The following is a 20,382-nucleotide window of genomic DNA, read 5'->3' on the forward strand; positions in this document are numbered from 1 at the left end:
GAGGGTGGAGGCAGTGAAGAGCTCTTTCTCCTCTAAAGCAGGGAGACAGGACCTGTGATTTAAAACCACCTCAGTTTGTGAACTTCCATTCTCACGCTGACTGTAATGTAACCTGCAGGGAGGTTCACGCAGAGGCGGCCATCTTGGACACGGAGCAGAAAGTGGAGGAGAACCAACACGTGGCTCTGCACAGAAAGCAGCTGTTTGAAAATGGACAATAATCCTCAGTTGAATTGAAGTTCACTGTGTCAGTGAGGGAACTGACTAAAGTATCTGAGTTGAGAAAAGACAAATAAAGGAATTCCCTGCAAAGAAGTGTATTTCAGTATCAGGGGAGTACTTGAAGTATTTAAAGTATTTTGAATATTTTGAGTATTTGAGGAGGAAGAACTGAAATCTTTAATTTAAGTAAAAATGCAAATAAATAGATGAAATGTGTTTCAAATTTAAAAAATAACTGAGTTAAAGTACTTAACTCAAAAAGCTTTATACGGTAAATAAACTCCATTTACCCCATTTACACATGAATGCATTTGACGTTGGGGATTTGTTTGTGATCAGAAGATGGACATGAATGTTATTAAAACATAAATACCCACAGATTATCATCTTGAAACTGTCGACTGGTCAATTAGAAAAGCAACTAATCAAACATGGCATCAAAAAAACAATCAAAATGTCTGCAGGAAATTCAATGATGAAACTATAATGTCTGTAATTTGAATCATTTTACAACATGTGCCTTATTGTGTGTTCAAAGACTGAGACATGTGTCGTGTCATTGGGAGAGAGAGAAAAAAAGAGAGAGAGAGAGAATCAGCAGAGTAAAAGTTGAAAGAAGAGCGTGTGCAGGTTTGAGCTCTGAGGGTTTAGAGCTGTCAGAATCTTAATCTGTCTGTCCTGAGGTGTGTGGACGCTGGGTTTAAAGTTGTCTGGTTGTTGGACCGGTGTCGTCTCGACAGCCGCTGTCCGTCACGAGTCACTTTCAGCCGACAGTTTCTTCTCCTCAGCTTCTATCAGGAGACTGAAGATGTGTCTGTTAATGTGCTGGAGGAACCTTTGAATATAGATATGACGCGTTTAAACTTTTAATATTTCTAATATGGTAATTGGGCCGATGGAGCATCAAATACTAATGAGCACAAATATGATATAAATAGATATATAGACTCTGATTACGTGTTGTTGCTAGAAATGGGATGAATCAACAATCTACTGTCAAAGTTATGGTGGATCAATAGAATTATATTAATCACAAACTGGCTCTAACGTTTGAGAAAAAAACACAAAAAAATACATTTTATTTGTAAATATTTTTTCGCTAGAAAAGCAATTTAAGTTGAGTTTTAAGCTTCGTTTCCACAGAAATTAATATCAATTTATAATTGTTTTATTGGAAACAAAATTCTTCTCATGAGAAATCTGTCAACTCAAAATTTTACATTACAATTTGGGGAAATGTGAATTAAATGCAAAATGTGTGAATCTTCAGCACAGAAGAAAGTACCCATTTCTGGCTTGTAAAAGAAAAGAAATTAATTCACCATGGACGTTCAACATGGAAAATCTTCCCATGATTAATGTTTTTTTTGGTTCGAGGTATCAAGAATTAAAAGAAATGAGTAATAAGAGTGAATTTGTGCTGTTGTTCTCTGACACTAACACGGGGCTTTTCATTGGAGATGCTGCTGCTGAGGCGTCGGCAGCAAAGCGCTGACACCGGCTGTGGTGAGATAGATGGAAACCTGTCCTGCCATAAATCTTCCTCTTATTAACCCGCGGGCGAGTGAATGTAAAGTCCCATCGGCCTCAGGGGAGCCTGCAACACAAGGCTGTTTACGCTCTGGGTCTTTTCCTTCAGCCTTCAGTCTGCCACCGTGGACAGAGTCAGAGTCAGTGAGCAGACTTACAGTGTGGTTGTGTATAAATGTATGTTTTTGTATATAAATATAAACCTTTTCTATTTTAATCTAAAATACGGGGATGCTGGTTATGTTATCTCCCACATCACCACAATAATTAAAATGTGAAAACAATCTGGAAGACAATGGTTCTTGTTTACATCGCTAAAATAAATTATTTAGTTGTGTCCTTGATTGTTGATTCATGCCCACACACTGTATTGCTGGTAAACTAAAGAGGTTTATTGAATTTTACACTGTATTAATATTAATCCCTAAGGTGTAAATTTGTCTCGGACTCAAAATTCAGCCTCATATCAACATCTTGAGATCAAATTGTATTATTTCAAATCAATATTAAACGAATGGAGACGTCTGTTTCTCTCCAAAACACATAGATTAGTAATTAAAGTCATACATCCTGATTGTTTGTGCTGCAGATCGACTTTCTTGCTCTATTCTGTTCCTCTATTGCACGTGTGTCGTCCTGCAGGAGGGATCACACCTGTTTCTTTCAGGGGAACTTTTCCTTGTCCAATCGACGCAAATCCATGAAACTGGATTTGAAGGTGTGTATTCAAATGGCCCGGCTCCGTGTGAAATCCACAAAACAGCCACATTTGAACTGATTAAAAGCCGGTTTGTCTACTTGAGGAATGAGTTTAGCTCCTGCCTTTAGCTCCTCGACACACACACACACACACACACACCACACAAACAAGAGAACACACACGTGCACACACACACACTCCCGTCTACCTGCCAATATATCACAGCCCCTAGGTAGGAAGATTGATGGCATTAAATTGCTCCTATCCAGCTTTTTTTTATCAGGATTTACAGGAGTTGCTGTTCCCAGAGCTTTCCAGCACCACTCCCGTCCATAAATCATGCTTTTCACCGTGCCACCACTACACACACACACAAACACACAGGTGTCACACACGTGCACACACCCACACACAAACCCACATGGACTTTGGGATACGGCTGTAACAAGATGGATGACCTCCTCGCCGTCTGCTGCCAAATCGAACCTTAACCCACACACACTCGGATGGGGGAACACATGTACATTTTGACTCTGTAATGGAAAGTGTCAATCTCCGTGGATGGCAGGCCCCTGGAAACACGGTGATTCCTTCCCTTCCACCCATCGCTCTCATTATAGGGAAATGTCACCTCATTTCCCAAGTACACGTCGCCTGATTAATTTCTGAAAAGGGAGGGAAGCAGAGGGACGGAGATGGAGAGAGGTGGCATCTGTCCTCCGAGGTGTTTCTGTGGCATTAAGCGACTGTGGGGGTCTTTTGAGAAGGAGCGAGGTGGCAGAGCCGGACCCCGGGTCGGCTGCGGAGCTGTAACCCCCAGAGGAGCCAGCCGGGGGGGCACGGTAATCAGGACAAGCTTCTACATCCTCCTGCTCTCTCTGGGGGGGATCCCAGGGTCGTCCCCGGCCAAATGAGCGACACCATGCTTCCTGTAGTAAAGTCGGAGGGGTCTTCTCCCAGTTGGATGTTTCTGGAAACCCACCCTGGAGATCGACCTGAACTGGTTCCTTGTCAAACAAAGGATGCAGCTGCAATTCAAAAAATCCACAGTGGCTGAGAGAGAGCTCAACGCACCGTAACTTTAGAAAACATGTGCGAATAGAAACAAAATTGTTGTTTTGTCTGAACCCTACCCGATCTCAAAGTCTTCCACAGATAACAGGCAAATCAAATAGACAATATGAACAAACACATACACAAGAGCTAGCAACAATGACAGAAACCGTCTTTGGGAAAATGAAGTCCCATCTGCTAACATGGTGGAGGTGCGTTCATGGCCTTAACGGCAGCTGCCACCAGGGGACGCTCCAGATGTTATGCCCTCACTTTTTAAATCGTTAATCTTCATTTACCTTCACTTTACCAAAATAGTGAAGTACGATACACGTCTCTGCAGCAAAATGAGAAGTTAAACCAAAGAAGACTAATATACAGGTGAGCTAAAAATATCAATATCAATATCAATATCGATCTCTTCATCTAAGTGAAAGAACATATTAAAAAGACTTGGCACTGATATTACAAACCACTGGTGAGAAAACAAGGTGTGAGTCGCAGAAGAAGGAGAAGACAAGACAATGGGAGACAAATGAGTTGGAGGCGAACAGCAGAGGCGGCGACAGGTGTTTTACAGCTGCTAAATAATTAGAATCAGATAGAACGGTGGCACCCCCCACCCCCCCACCCCCCCCCCCCCCCCGCCTGTCATAGACTGGATAATGCAAACAAATGACCCTCAGATTGAAGACTGCGGGACGACAGCAGAGAAAACTCACACGCTGAGGCACAGTTTACAATCCACATCATCCCGTGATGACAGTCCAATTCCTTTCAATTTAAATACTGATTAAATTCCCCTGTTGCTTTTTTGTTGTCGCCCAAACGCGAATCTTGTGTATCTGTGTGTGTTTGTGTGCGTTTACAGCACAGAGAAGACTATTGAATTACTGTACCTGCCCCTGTTTTAAATACCAATATTTCATGTGTTTTGAAAATCCCCTTCAGCCTCACCGATGTTAATGAGTCATCGTTTGCATTGGATTGACTGAATCACACAGAACAAGAGACTCACGTCCTCCACGAGGACGAGCGAGTGCGAGAGAAGCGACTGGAATAATTGCTCGCCTGCTATCGTGCTGTAAATCTGAGATTGTTTCCTGTTCGGCTGCCCAGGGACTGCGGATGAAAAATTAAACGGAGGTAGAACACAAATGGAAATAAATGAACGGGGGATGTGAGGGAGGGAAGGAGGGAGGGAGGGAGGGAGGGAGGGAGGGAGGGAGGGAGGGAGGGAGGGAGGGAGGGAGGGAGGGAGGGAGGGAGGGAGGGAGGGAGGGAGGGAGGACACAAGGAAGGAAGGCAGAAATAAACCTGACAAAGTTCCTTGATGTAAATTATTCACCTGGAAGCTCAACATAACTTCTTAGATATTTTCTAGAAATGTAAATAAAACATATAAAAAATAGAAAGATGTACATCCAGACCTAATAAATATTAGTAATTATTACTAACTGAGGCCTATTTTTGACTTGTGCTGCTGTAACATTCCAAATTTACCCATTGTGTAAAGGATTATCTTATCTTATCTTATCTTATCTAAATACAGATGTTTCTATTCTTCCTCAAGCTTTTTGTTGCACAAGGAATCCTTGTTCTTAGATCTGTGTTGTTATCATAACTGAATAATTGAAAATAAAATAGCGGGCGTTAGTTTGTTTGTTGTTTGTTCATTAATCAAATGAAACCAAATATAATATAATAACAAGCGCAGATCTTTGTATATACCCATGTTCACTCATTCCTTAGTCTTATACTATAATAGCTTGTTCTATAGCGAGAGGAAAAAGTTGTTCATGACATGGACACAACTTTTCATTTCATTATTTTAAAGGCCAAACTTCACATTCAGATAATGAAGGAATAAAATGTCTGAGGGTATTTAAAGTAAAAATAAAAATCCATTTAATTTAGCCAGCGACTGTCACTGGAGAGCAACCGGTCAGACTAAGTGAAAGAATATCCAGACCGGTAATATCATGTGATGAAACAGAGTGTGGCCATGAAAAGGTCTTTTAACAGCAGATCTGTTCTAATTAAAGTTCCTAGTAGAGACATGGCAGAGTGTGTTTCCCCTGCTGCGACATGTCAAACTGTCCTCGGAGAAAAGACTCATTATCATGAAGGAGGAACACGAGGTAAAGTCTGGATTAGAGAAATCTGAAGAAGCAGCTCTGCTGATGTTTTAACCAGCGGTGCAGCTTGGGTCAGGAAAACACAAGATTTCCTCTGATCCACACAGCACCAGCTCCGGGCTCATTGGGAACATTGGTCACCAGTAGGGTTGCAAAGGGGCGGAAAGTTTCCGGTAAATTTCCGGAAACTTTCCAGAAACTTTCCATGGGAAGTTAAGCTCGGGAATTTTGAAAAAAAATTAAAATACACAAATTAAACATGTGTGGAGACATTTCACCCCATCCAATGTAGAAGGAAAGGCTGTGTACATTTGCAAATACTGTGCAAAGACCTATGTTAAGAATGACACAACGATGCAGAAGCATATAGTCAAGTGCCCAAAGTTTCCTCAGGGCTCAAATCAGCCTATGACAAAACAAAATGTTTATATTTATGTCTGTATATGACAAGTTAAATACAGTTAGTATAAATTACCCACAACATTTCCAGTTTATTCCCGTTAATTCCCGTTAATTAGCGTATATTCCCGTATATTCCCGTTAATTCCCGTTAATTCCCATGGAAAGTTTCCAACTTTGAATATTCCCGGAATTTTGCAACCCTAGTTACCAGACACCAGGGCGGAGGTGGCACGAGGAATTAGAAAAAGTGTATTTTAGTACGATTGACTTTTTTAACATGTTAACGGGAAAAAGAAAGAATAAAGTCATAATTTCAGGCTACATGTGATTTCAGGGGGCGAATATCTGAAGATCTGGGTCCTTTATTTTGTAAGAATGGGGCTGAAAAGTTCGAAGCCCCCTGCTGTAATGTACGTCAGTGTGTGTCTCTTTGTGTGCGAGTGTGAGTCTGTGTGTGTCAGTGCCTGCGAGGGAGTCGAGGGCTCTTTGTACGACAGAAACAAGCTAAATGTCACCTTCCCGTCGGGAGGCGGGGGGGTTTTTCACAGATTCTCCTCTGAAGAGAAAGTTAAAGGTTGAAAAGCTAAGTCCGCTCTCTTTGACTCTCTTTATCTCTTCACCTCTGATTCCCTCCTCCTCCTCACTCTTTCTGACCTTGCCGGCAATTTCACAACATCTTTAAAGCGTGTTTTTTTTTTTTTTGGAAGAGATTTGCTTTCTCTAAACTGTTAAACTCAGCTTTAAAGGTTTAAAGGTTTACAAGCATGAGGGCAAACAGCGTCTGGTGATGAGGCCAGAGAGGAAACAGCCGAGCAGCATCGAATACAGAGAGAAGAGAAAATCATCTGATCGTCGTTAACCCGTAAAGGATGAGATCAAACTTCAAAATAACAACTTTAACACGGACTGTTTATAAAGATGGACGACATGACAGCTCCCCTCGATCTCTTCACCCTGCCTCCTCCATGTTGGTGGATGGGACACGGCTCACACATAAATATTCTGAGTACACCTCAAAATAATTCCAAAGATGTTTTCTGTTGAATGAGGTAGAATTCATCATACTGAAGCTTCTTTATGTTTCAGATAAGTTTGTTTTTTATGAAACATCCGTATATTTGAGCTTCTAGTATTTTACGAGGTAGTGAAGACACTTTGTCTTATTTTAGATATTAATATATATGTATAAGATAATAAAATGTAATTATTAGGTTTCCTGGTTTGTCTTCCTGTGTTTTTTTGTCTGTGTCTTATCCTCTCTCTCAATCATGAGCATCGGCAGAAAGCAATTACAAAGTGTGCGGATCATTTAATTTACACTAGTTTAACACACAAACAGACACACACACACACACACACACACACACACACACACACACACACACACACACACACACACACACACAGAGTCCAAATTGTTTCAGTGGTGTTGATTTGTTCTTCTTATTTTAGAATTCAACTTCCTCTCCTCCTGATCCAGATCTCATTTCCTGACTCTTAACCCCCCCAGGATCCCTGAGTACACATGTCTCCTTGTGTGTGTGTGTGTGTGTGTGTGTGTGTGTGTGTGTGTGTGTGTGTGTGTGTGTGTGTGTGTGTGTGTGTGTGTGTGTGTGTGTGTGTGTGTGTGTGTGTGTGTGTCTGAGAGACCATAGCAACACAATGCACAGAGGTCTCGCTCCTGACAGACAGACGGATGGGGTGTTTATCTGAGCTCAGCAGAGACACAAAACCTAAGAAAGTGGACTTTGTGGCTTTTGGAGGAATAAATATCTGTAACTCCAACAAGGAAACAATCAGTCGGGAGATGGAGCCGTGATATCGACGTCCTGCCGATACACGTGGTCGACCAATCGTGTCTAAACTCCTGGTCATAGATACTATGATTAATACAACCAATTAACTATAAAGGAAATTAATAATTTATAGAAGACGGGGTTGCAAAGATAAACATTTTGTGTATCCAACCCCAACGTCCTCCTTTATTTTTTTGTGTTATGTTATTTAACCAATGAGAGGAGATCCTTCAACCAGTCAACAGTTGTCAGGGAAAGCAGACCTGGGAGATTCTTTATCATTAGAACAAATGAGCGGTGCTGTCGTTTGTCGGGTGAGAGTCTGAACATGTGTCATCGCTGCACAGCTCCATTTAAATTCCATCTGCCCGTCTCCCCTCTTCCGTCATAATGGGATTCATAGATCCAGAGACATGTCCTATTCAGTTCAGACAATGGGGGACTCTCGACACCCACCAGGAAGACATAAGGACTCAGGAGCAAATAGGACTTTGTGACTCCCTGTCAGTGTGTGTGTGTGTGTGTGTGTGTGTGTGTGTGTGTGTGTGTGTGTGTGTGTGTGTGTGTGTGTGTGTGTGTGTGTGTGTGTGTGTGTGTGTGTGTGTGTGTGTGTGTGTGTGTGTGTGGAATCTCACAGGGGGGTTCTGAAAAGCAGAGTCAATGCTGGACACTGCACACTACACACACACACACACACACACACACACACACACACACACACACACACACACACACACACACACACAATGCCCCAGTACCCTATGATATCATCATGGGTGACTGGCCAATGTGACAAATGTGTGGAGACAGGCTATAATGAGAAACAGTGTCGGAGAAGAGGAACCGACGGACGACAGAATGTGTTTGTGTGGAAAAAAAAAGGGGAAAAGTACAAGTGAGAAAAACAGAAGTAATGAAAAAATACAAAATTACCAGAGGAGAGAGTCCCTCAAATTTACTAGCGACAAGCTTCCTCCTAATCACTTTCTCTTTCCATCATCTTCTCCCCATGTGCTCATATCAACCCTGTAACTCACCAGAACTAATATCTCCACGACTCCCGGAGAAGGTGAGGAGTATTTCTGGGCCCCCTGACTTCCAATTATAAGTCCATTTGGTCATGGATATTTGCGGAGCGAGAGGAAGAGAGGAAGAGAGGAAGAGAGGAAGAGAGGAAGAGAGGGAGGGAGAGATCTGAATACTTGGATATTCTGCGAGTCCGCTCGCCGTCTCCATCTCCGCTCGCCGCCGCCGCCAATCAATTTCCCATTCCATAACCTTGGAAACAGTTTAGGGTCACGGCGAATCAATGAGTGCTCTCTCAGGAAAAACTGAATAATTATCCAAACCCTATGAATCAGAGAGACGGAGGCCGGGTATGATTTATTCATGCGTTTGTTATTTTATTGAGGCAGCGCTGCATAATAGAGCCGTAACGAATGAGATGGATGCTGACAGCTTAAAATAAATAAAGGAGAGTGAGAGAGAGATGAAAGGAGGAGGAGAGGCCGCCTGTCAGGACTGATCGAGTCCGATGGGCTGATGGGAATGGATGGATGTTCTGTTCTCCGCACGACAGACACATGATGGAGTCGCCCTGGCAACTCGTTTATCGCATCGACTTTCTGATGTTGGTTTTTATCTGAATATCAGCTGTTCAGCCTGAGTCAGGAAGAAAGAAAGTGAATGGAGAGAAATGAAAAGAAAGTAAAGAAATTTACCCGATAGAGTAACTTGGGAGGCGGCGACATCTCAACAGCTGAAGATCCCCATTCGATCTTAATGACAACATTATAAATATATAAAAATCAAGTATATGTAAGCGACTGATTTTGATATTTGATAGTGAAGAATTCTACAATAAACTACAACATATAACTGTTTTCAACCTCCTTTTATTTTGAAGTTAATGACAAGGGTGGACGACATGACAGCTCCCAAAAGTGAAACCCAAACCTCTTGACCGCCCCCTGGTGGCTGGCTACCGGTGATGAAAATCTGGATAAAATCAGCTTTTCATCACCTGTAACTTTCGTCTTGTATCACTAGACTCGGTGATGCAGTTGCTTTTTTACATGATGCGACTTCATTGCCCTGTAAATTCACTTTCCTCCAGTAGTGAAACAAAACCACCGAGTATTCCTACGTCTTCATGGATCCCTGGGGGGGGGGTTCTGGATTCTACGTCACTTAAAAAAGCCTTAAAGCTCCCTTTCCTCTCCCCTCTTGTCAGATTTATTTTTGCACATTTCTTTGTGCCGCTTCCACTGACATCAGCAGGGACAGGGATCCATATGCTCGCTGTCCAGTGAGAACAAGCCGAGGAGAAGTGGAGCAGTTTAGTTTCCTCCTGAGGGAACCCATGGATGATCACATCCAATGACTAACACTGACCTGTAATTGATCACAGTGGAGACAAGGCCCTTAAACGGGCCCTCACAGAGAGGACGGCTCTGTGTGCGTGCAAAGATAAAACCGCTGCAGAGAGACACTCTGCGAGATCTCCTTATGCTATGGACTCCCTATCGACAGCGTTTTACAGACTCTGCGCTTCACTGACTCCTGTTTTATTCACATGGAACAAAGAGACACAAAAGGGGGATAATAGAAGGTTTGAATGTGCAGGAGTCACAGTTATTTGTGCCTGATTTGTGCTCATTTAATAGCTTATTACCCATTTTTCGATGGGTGCTGGATTATCTAAATATCACATCATCCCACTATGTTTGTTATATCTACTACGACATGTATATATTTTGTGTTGCTGATACATCAAGTGAGTTGTTCAACATAGGTTGTGGGTATTTAAGGAGGTTATCTATTCGAAAAGTCACCGGCAAATAAATCCTCTAACGGGAGCTTGTGCAGATTTTCTTATTTCCTTATTGCAGTGACTTACCTGCAGTGAGATTCTGTCCTGGAGAGAAACCCAAACAAACTCTGAAAATCACGGCAGATGAGACAGAGACCGGCATTAGGTCTTTATCCATTTCAATGCAAATCAAAATGAGAGCATGAAAGCATATGAAGACGAGAGAGAGAGAGAGAGAGAGAGAGAGAGAGAGAGAGAGAGAGAGAGAGAGAGAGAGAGAAGAGAGAGAGAGAGAGAGAGAGAGAGAGAGAGACAGAGACAGAGACAGAGAGAGAATCCCCTCATGAACCTACATTTAATGGATCTTCCTTTTTATACGTTTGAGTTTTCATCAAGATCCATGAATTATTTCTCTAAGCTATTAAAGGGACTCTTACCTTTGTTGCATTTTTACACTTTTTTTGGATAAGGTTAAATTGGTATTAATAAGGTAATGACACTCTAAAATGCAAGACAGACCCACCAGGAGTAAAAACAAACAATTATTTCACTCTCATAATATTTAGTGAAAACTTCAACCAATAAAATTCTTCGGACCGAAGGACCTTATTGGCCGACAGACCTGTCTGTTTGCTGCATGGACATGCAGGTTTTCCGTCTGCTTCTTGTGGCGCATTCAGGCCCGCGTCATCAAGGCATGTGAATGTAAATGTATATAACTTACCGAATCCATTGCTTTGGTAAACAAAAACTCACGTGGGTGCGCGGAGGCAGTTGTTTGTAAGTCTGCTTGTAAATAAAGTTTCTTCAAAAAAACACCGCGGATGGGAACGAGGGGGTGGGGCATTGGAGGAAGGCGGGATGATTTGAATGTGCTGTAATTCTCAAATGCAACAAAGGTAAGAGTCCCTTTAAGGTCAATTTGAAAAACTCACAAAATTAAAGATTCCTGGATCCGACCCCTGATTCACAAAATAAAACACATCCTATCTCACAATATTCAATAAACTGACAAGAAATCCTGAAATAAACGAGTTCTTTCTCAGCCCCATGTTTTTTTGTCCTGACATCGAGTTTGGTGGAAATCTGTAAAGAACTTTTCTTCCTAATCCTGCTGACGAATGTGAGTGAGACCTGTGAACAGCAGCTCGGATAAAAACACTTCAGAGAACTGAAGACCTGGTGACACAGGAAAACACCTGAAGAGGGAAAAACTCTGGGACAGTTTCAAACCAAAATCTGTTCACACAACCACAGGAAGACACACAAGCACACATGGACACACACAGACACACACACAATAATAATAATGCATCACAGGAGCAAAAGGTGTGTTCCCTAAAGCAAACTGAAATGAAACCCATTGTACTTCACACTAAATCATCTGTTGGCTCTGCTAGTTGCCAGATTGTGGAAAAAGAAAGTGACCAGGGAGGAGAGAATGGACCATTCTGCTCTCGTACTTTAAAAGGCATCACTTTATTTTGACAGCTCGCTCTTAAATCTGGACAACGAACAGCGCATGTGCTGAAATTCAACAGGCAGAGTGTGAAATGTCCAACATCCCTGGACGTGTTTCTTCTTATGAGACCGTGGATCCAGCTTTGAAGACGATTACATCCGTGATGAAGAGATCCGGGTGATTGGTTGTGAGAGATGAGAGAGAGGAGGTGAGATGAAATAACGGCGTCCGGGGAAAAATCAGAACGTGAGATCAAGTTATTATAATAATTGTCGTTGAGAGGAGGGAGGAGAGGAAAGGTGAGAGGGGGGGAAATCAATGAAAGACAGATGAAGAGAAAGATGAATGAGGAGAGACAGATGTGAGGAGGGAGCCGCGAGGGAGAAAGGTTTAAACATGTGTGTGTGTGTGTGTGTGTGTGTGTGTGTGTGTGTGTGTGTGTGTGTGTGTGTGTGTGTGTGTGTGTGTGTGTGTGTGTGTGTGTGTGTGTCATTTACAGTGTGTTAATGGTTTCTACGCATCATGATTGACTGAAACACACAAACTTCTCCAGCTGACGTGTGACTGCAGAGTAGCACCAGTCTAATTTTGGGATGAACTGGTTTGGTTGCACCTCTGCTGTGGCTGCTTTGGGGGGGAGTGGGGTGGGGGGGTGGGGGGGATGTCAACACTTCGCTGCCAACTGGAAACTGTGGATTGCTCATCTGACGTCTCGATGGTTAGTGTGAGCCACAGATCAAATGCAGAAGTGAAGATGATCGTGCACGACGTGATACCAAGTGAAAGGAGAGTGGAATGAATGAATCTGTTTGAAACATTTCTCAAAATATTACTTTCCTTTTTGTCTCATATTAAAACCGTTCTTAGTCCTATTTAAATTGTCTGAAACCTGGACCAATCAAATTTGTATTTGTACGGCCAATATCAATAAATCTGAAATTGGCTAAATAGGGTTTAAAATGGTGTGAAATCCTCTGTCAGACCCTTGAGTGTGAGAAAAACTACACAAAAATCAAATTAAAAACTCAGAAGTAATAGCTCCCTCTTCCAGGAAGTGTCTTTTACAACCAAGCAGCACTCACCCATCACCGCATGGCCGCTCCGTTGCTCTGGTCTCTGCAGGATCAGGACCTAGAACCTGCAATAGCAACTTACACTGGTGCATACTGGTACAAACATTGTTGAGCAGTTATCAACAGCAGCCAGAACAGCCTGAATATTATCGGTTGGCTCATCAAGGTATGCAGAGGGTTAGTTTTATTCTATAATAGTAATTTGAATAAATACATGATGTTGGCACCGCATTCAAAAAGGACAGAAGAAGACGTTAAGAGGTAAGAAAGGAACAGGCGAGCGCTGACCCTCGTCTCGTATAACATAACATTATTTTATTTGTTATTTGCTTCATACAGACAGGAACCTCTGCTGAGAATCTACAGTAGAATACAAGCGGGACGTTGTCTCCGGGTGTTTTTGGGGGGGGGGGAGGGGCAGACCCAGAAGCAACAGTTTGTCCCGTTAGTCCATAAAATGTCCTCACTGTACACACACACGTCAAAACACTGCTTCTTCTGACTTCATGAATAAAACCTATAACTTCTCAATCTCTTGAACCTTCAACCTTCATCTGTTCCGGTGAATATCCACAATAAACATCTCTCTTTTAAAAAAATTAACACATGACATGATATTTCAGGCCCTGTCATTTTCAAACCATGCAACACGTACTTGTCTGTGGTCACGACTGCCTTCGAGGTCTTTGCTGCATGTGTATCCATGCAGTCACTATTATGTGTATTGTCACAGGTGGCTGGAAACCACACGTCCACCTTTTTTTTCGTCCACATAGAAACGCACAGTTAGATGCGTTCTGCTTGCGTCGGTGCTTCATCACATTTATGTCCAGTGCACGTGTGAGTTTGTTCAGATTCAACTCGAGAACACACACACGTTGCCAAGTGTCCGTCGGTGGTTTGTGTCCTCGTGCGCTCACAGCCGCTCGATGTCTCTGTATTTCTTCCTCAGGATGGAAACCTGGTCCCTGAACAGCACGGGGTCCAGCCTCATCTGGGAGTGCACCAGGGGCATGAAGCCCAGCCAGTGGCTGAAGGCGTTCATGCAGCTCTGCCGCTGGGCGAAGTGGTCGGGGTCGGCCCAGCGAGACGCCTTGGAGCCCTGAGTTCAGAGGAGCAGAGAAACACACGGAGAGGGAGAAGGTTTCAGAGCGAGTGAGGAAACAGTCAACGTAGCTTGGTAACAAATCCACCAAACTCTGTTTAGAACTCTTCAGCAGGAAACCTTCAAAATGTGGATATAAACTCTGGATTTTAATAACTTCTAAGTGTTTTTAAGAATGAACCTTGAAGTCTGTTTCTAAACTTTTCCTCGACAATAAAGTGGAGGTTCACTGTTTGTCCAGTCGCCCATTTGATCGATAGATTGAAACGTTACCTTACTTTGTAAAGTGTCTTTCAGTGATGGAAGGAAATGAAAGAGACCATCCTCTCTCTCTCTTTCAACCTTCAGACTCACTGCAGCTGCTAGTTTAAGGTAAAGCAGTTCATCAAACAGTGATGGTCTAGAAAAAAATGAACATTGGAAAACAAGGATCTCGATCATATGGCACAGAAACACGAGGTCAGGGCAGAAACACCTGAACCCAACTTGTTCCTACACATGAGTCCTGATAAATGATAATAAACGACTGAATCATCTCTGAAATAAATAAATCTGATTGTAGCAACACAGCTAAAACAGCTGATTTGATCGACCGACTCATTCGTCGACACACGCCCACGAATCAGCCACTGACACGTCCGGTATTTCTCATTATCCCAGTTGGCGAAGCTGAGCTGAGATCAGTTTAACGGTCCGAGCCGGTGAAGCTGCTCCTGATGGGAGACAGCTCGTCAGGACACACACAGGAAGTTCCTGCTCATAGAGAAACCAATAGTCACTGTTTGTTTTCCCAGGCTAAACAGCGTCTCACATATTGTTAGAGAGTGCAGCTTCTCCCATTTCTCTAGAAGGCTGGTTATACTCTGTCCGTCAGCCGTCTCACTCTGCAGAGCCGCGGGACACGTCGAGGAAAACAGGTTGCAACTGCCTGAAACCTGCAGAGTTCACATGTTTCATCTCTCTTTTAGAAACAGGAGGACAGAGAGTCCTCGTGGGAACATTTTACAAAACAGGAACAGCTTTGTTTCACTGCCATTTAGCTTCCACAGCTCCAGAGTAAATCCTTTTTTATGAAACTAGACCAGTACATAAAAAAACAGAGAATACTAACTACAGAGCCTTATCCATCTGGATTGTTATGAGCTTGATCCCAAGTCTGGAGGGAGCCACATTAAAGCTGCTGTCAGAGATGCACTGAACTCAGAGAACCTACATGTTGGGCCTGTGTGTGAAGGCAAATGTCTGAATGTGAAGCCGTGGACCTTTTCCTTCAGCCAGTTCCCCAGTAAGATCCCAGTGAAGGAGCCAATGCCAGAAAACAGCAGGAGATCCTCCACATGGTTCACAGCAAGCGAGAAACAAATCTCAAAAAACAGTTTCACAAAAATAGAAGATAAATGTGAAGTTTTGAGCTCCACTCAGGTGTTGTTTCAACACAGGAAGCATTCCAAAGGCTCTTGAAAAGCTGCTGGGAAACTAGAATCTCCTGCTGCTCCGCGTCCACGTCGGGTTCCCTGAGATGCACACCCGCTGGGGGGTGGGGGGGAGGTGGAGGGGGCATGCAAGGGCAGGGTGGAGGGCCAGAGACCTCTTTGTTAAATGTAGCATGAGGTGTGGAGTCTGAGCAGATTCATCCTGTGTGCTGCAGGAGGGTGGCAGCGGGGGGGCACAGGGGGGGGTCAGGCAGAATAATGAAACAACAAAGAAACCCTCCGACACACTGAATGAAACGAGAAGCTCTTAGATGGGAAATGAATGCTTAAATAATGAAACCTGTGTAAGATATAAGTCGTGAGAAGGGTTGTAAGGATTCCTGGGATCCGCTCTTTGGTTCAGAGCTCGAGGTTTGAGCCACAGTTTGGTTTCATGTGCGTTTGTGTGTTTTCAGGATTTAGCAAAAACAACTGGACGGATAATGATTCTGATTTCGTGAAACCAAATATTTGTTTTTATTATTCAATTACTTTCTTTATAAAGCACTTCTCTAGACACAATAACAACACGCTTCACAAAATAAGACACATGAGAAAAAACACAAAAAATAACATTAAACAAATAAAAAACAGTCGTAAAAAGAATAAATAAAAGAATAAAACCACTCAAATTGAAACAGTTTCACTTACTGCAGCAGTTAAAACGAGATTTAGGTAAAATCGTAGACGGCGATATGATATAAGCAGGTTTCAAGCTCTGATTTAATGGAAGCCACTGCCTCAGCCGGACGTATTTCTTCTCCCTCCGAGCCTCTGAGCTCTTAAATCAGAAGCTCTGTGCCCCTCAATATTTACAAAATAAGAAGTTTTCCTTCACTTACACTAGAATTAAAATGAATAAATTGGGATTTACATGTGTTTTAACATTTGTGGACATTTTTTATCACGATTTCACGACTTCTGCTGCTCTGTGAAACTTTACTTCCCTCGTCAAAGTTTCCCACGAGATGTCAGTTCCTGTGTTAAATGCCTCGTATCTGCTGTAGCTTGCAGCAAAGCAACAAATCAGAGGTGAGAGTGAGGGAGGGAGCAGGAAAAAGACACACACACACAAAAAGAGAAAGAGAGAGAAAGAGCGAGGGAAGCAGCGTGTAAATCTTGGTTTGCCATGCTGCCTTCACAATTAAGACATTAATCATTGAGTCCATACTGCAGCGTCATCGTACTGCCTGTGGTCAGGTCATCAATCAGAGCCTGACATAGGGCAGGCCACAAGAAGCACACATGCACACACACATACACACACACACACACACACACACACACACACACACACACTCACTCACACTAAATATCCCAAAGAGAAGGTCGAGGCTGCAGGCTAAAGCTTCTCCACGGTCGCGTATCGAACAAAAGGAGACACTTCCTTTATATTTATAAGAAAATAAATCAGGCGCTTCATCTGCTTTCTCCAGAACAGGAAACACTTTCACTCTCTATCGTCAAACTCTCTCAAGAGTGAAATAAACATGAAGGAGCAGGATTTTGATCATCGTATTTGTACGTCAGGAATCAGCAGAGGAGGTGATGAACCGGGAGGGTAACGATGTGCCACTACAACACACACAGACATGCACATACATAGACACACACACACACACACAGACACAGTGAAATCGGACACGTCTGTAAACCAGGTAAAAATCTGCTCTCTACACTGATAGAAATTACATACGTGATCATTTGCACGTAGAGTGAGGAAGTCAGATCTGATCACAGGGGACACGATTGAATACGTGAAACAATCGGTCTTTTCAAAATAAAACCACCTCAATCCACATGACTGTTTGGCCCTGTATCAGTTTTAATCCCTGTGCATACGTCACGTGACACCAGGCGTCATCTCCTTCTCATGTAAACAGCTGCGTCCTTGTAAAAAGCCAAATTTTACAGCAGAACAGGGTCAACGATGCTTGTAATATCGAGGCTAACGCTGGTTGTTTTATTCCAGAAGGGGCCGATGTGATTGGATCCTGATGAATCACATCAAGGATGGGTCGTGAACGAAAACCAATCAGCAAGCAGCAGTCAGTGTCAATGTTTTCAAACGAACTCTGGACCTGCAGCGATTCCAAACGTCTCTAAAACTCTGCAGTGGGTTGGAAAAAAACCCAAAACCAGCTCGCACCCTCCTGTGATCACGTGTGAGGCGTGAAGTCGGCGAATCACAAGCCTTACCTGCGACATCATGGTTTCCTTGTACTGCTTCTTCTGCGTGACTTTGATGGGCGGTTGCTTGGTGACGGCCGACACCAGGAAGTTCATCAGGATGTCCTCGCAGTTCGCCATGCGGTCCACCATGGTCAGCAGGCTGGCCGGGACGTGGTGGGTGAACAGGTAGTGGTAGTACCTGACGGATACACAGATATATATATATATATATATATATACACGAGGATATTTGTGTGTATCCAGTTTTTTTAAAAAGCTGCACTTCTATTCTCAAGTGTTCTGAATGGAAGATGCACTCTCAGCAACATGGCAGCACCAGATTACCGTCAACTCTGTTAGCTCCCTGCCAACGCCTGCCATCCCTCTCCCACACACACACACGCACACACACGCACACACACACACACACACACACACACACACACACACACACACACACGCACACACACACGCACACACACACACACACACGCCGTTATTCTATCTCTGCCTCGCGCTGCCATTTGAGATTCTCAATAACAAAAGGACTAAGGAGTTGCACTGAGCATCCTAACAATAGAACAATGAGGGAGCTGTTTATCTGCGTGACAGGAAGCTTCAGATCCCACTTCTCTTCCTTCAATTTACCGCTCTGCTTCATACTTTCTCTGTTTCTTCCCCTCTCTCTTTCAGGTCTGGCTTTGTGTTTTTCAGGCAATCATATTATGAGCGAGTAGAGACGTGGAATACGATCTCATTTCCAGTTCTACGGAGTTTTAATGGGGTCTGTATGAGGAGGAATAAGGATTTCTTTAGAGGTTAGTTCCCTAGAAGGCAGATATTCGTGTCATCTTTACTTAACTATGGCACGGGGAGAGGTGACAGGGCTTATAATAAATTAACCGAATGCTAAATTAAAGTTAAATATTAAATATTAACAGCAATTTACCGGTGGAAGAAAGCTGCTCCTGTGAGGACCATGGAGTAGTCGTTGGTCCACTTGGAGGTGTAGCCCCAGTGGGACCGGGAGCCGTCCCAGTAGTGGCTCCTCGCCGGGTAACCTACGATACGCTCCGGGAAACTCTGCCACACGATAAAGGCAAAATCCACCTGGAGGAGCAGGGAGGGGAAAGAAGGAAGGTGGAGGAGAGACGAGGAGACAAATTGAAAATTAGAACAAGATCAAGAGAGAAATTGGATAAAAGGAAGAGGTGGTTTGCCCGGAAAAAGCAGAAAATGGTCGATAGAGCTACTTTATTGAAAATATGCAGGAACGTATTCCGAATATGAAGATAAAGATTCAGAGTTGCTATCAAATGACATTTAACCTGCTGAGTCAGCATGGAATTCTTCCAAACTACGACCTCTCTGCCTCCTCACAGCCGAACAAGGAGACATTTCAAACAACATTTTTAAAAGACTCACCACTTTCCTTCCACATGAAATATCCCCATCAAAACACATATTGTTTAATTATCTACATAAACAGCTTCTCTTGAAATATATAACGTTTAGAGCCTTGAACGGACCAGACCTCCATCAACCACCAGCTCACTAAACTGTAAACCAGAGCAAAGCGTTTTCATCTTTAATCTATCGGGGTTTCTTTAAAGGTTCAACCAGGACAAACAACTGTTCTTAGAAACTAATTTAGTGTGAAAGTGTTTCTGTGAAAATGGCAGATTATGTCTTCTACTGTAAAACGGCTGCAGGACGAGTTACGTGAAGGTTCATTAGGTTTTATCTGAGATTTTACAGAAGTTAACCGATGAGGTGAAAAGACAAAGATGATGATCGCACTTTACTGCAGCTTGAAGGATCCTGAATCTTCCAAACACTCGTGAGTCTGTAGGTGAAATCCCTCTGAAATGATGAGGTGCTAATTCTCTGAAGAATCACAGACAGAGTGTGATGATTCAAATCTCTTTTAACAGATGTTTAATTCTGTCAACCTTGAGTCACCACTCAGATTCTCTAACATGTCCCCTCTGCATCTGCACATCTTTCTCCAGCAGCTACATGGACCATGTCTCTCTTGTTTCCCTCTCGGCTTCCTGTGACCTTGAGGAATCCGAGGCTACCTGAGAAATATCCTCTTTTGAATTCAAAAACACAAGCGAGATTTACGGGCAGACACACTAGAGAACGGGGATTAGCACACACTGAAATGCTTGGTAATTTATACACACACACACACACACACACACAGGAGCCGAGGGAGAAAATTAATTACCAGAATAGTGGAGGAGGAAGGAGGATTGTGGGAGGGGAGCGTCCAAAGTGGATGTTCTTTAGCGATACCTCGTGGCTCCTGTCATGAATCGCATGAGCAATTACTGTAAAGTGGCAGCACTAAGCCGGGAGAAAGGTTGGAGCTGCCATTCTCAGTGGAGCCCCTGATGAACGGCTGTGTGTGTGTGTGTCTGTGTGTGTGTCTGTGTGTGT

The 20,382-nt window shown here is 43.2% G+C and overlaps 1 protein-coding gene across 3 annotated transcripts in view; it reads right to left on the bottom strand.

Annotated features, from left to right (window-relative positions):
• Window positions 1–14,104: 14,104 nt before the first annotated feature.
• The window catches only part of LOC133024706 (exostosin-1), a 198,974-nt gene continuing 192,696 nt past the window's right edge, over window positions 14,105–20,382 (bottom strand). For all 3 annotated transcript variants that reach the window (XM_061091873.1, XM_061091874.1, XM_061091872.1), the window contains 3 exons: window positions 18,887–19,047; window positions 17,965–18,136; window positions 14,105–14,290 (listed from right to left, as the gene is read on the bottom strand). In XM_061091873.1, the coding sequence (XP_060947856.1) occupies window positions 14,105–14,290; window positions 17,965–18,136; window positions 18,887–19,047 (519 nt within the window). The remainder of the gene's footprint in view (window positions 14,291–17,964; window positions 18,137–18,886; window positions 19,048–20,382) is intronic.

This window comes from Limanda limanda, chromosome 18 (genome assembly GCF_963576545.1).
Source record: "Limanda limanda chromosome 18, fLimLim1.1, whole genome shotgun sequence".
NCBI classification, from domain to species: Eukaryota; Metazoa; Chordata; class Actinopteri; order Pleuronectiformes; family Pleuronectidae; genus Limanda; species Limanda limanda.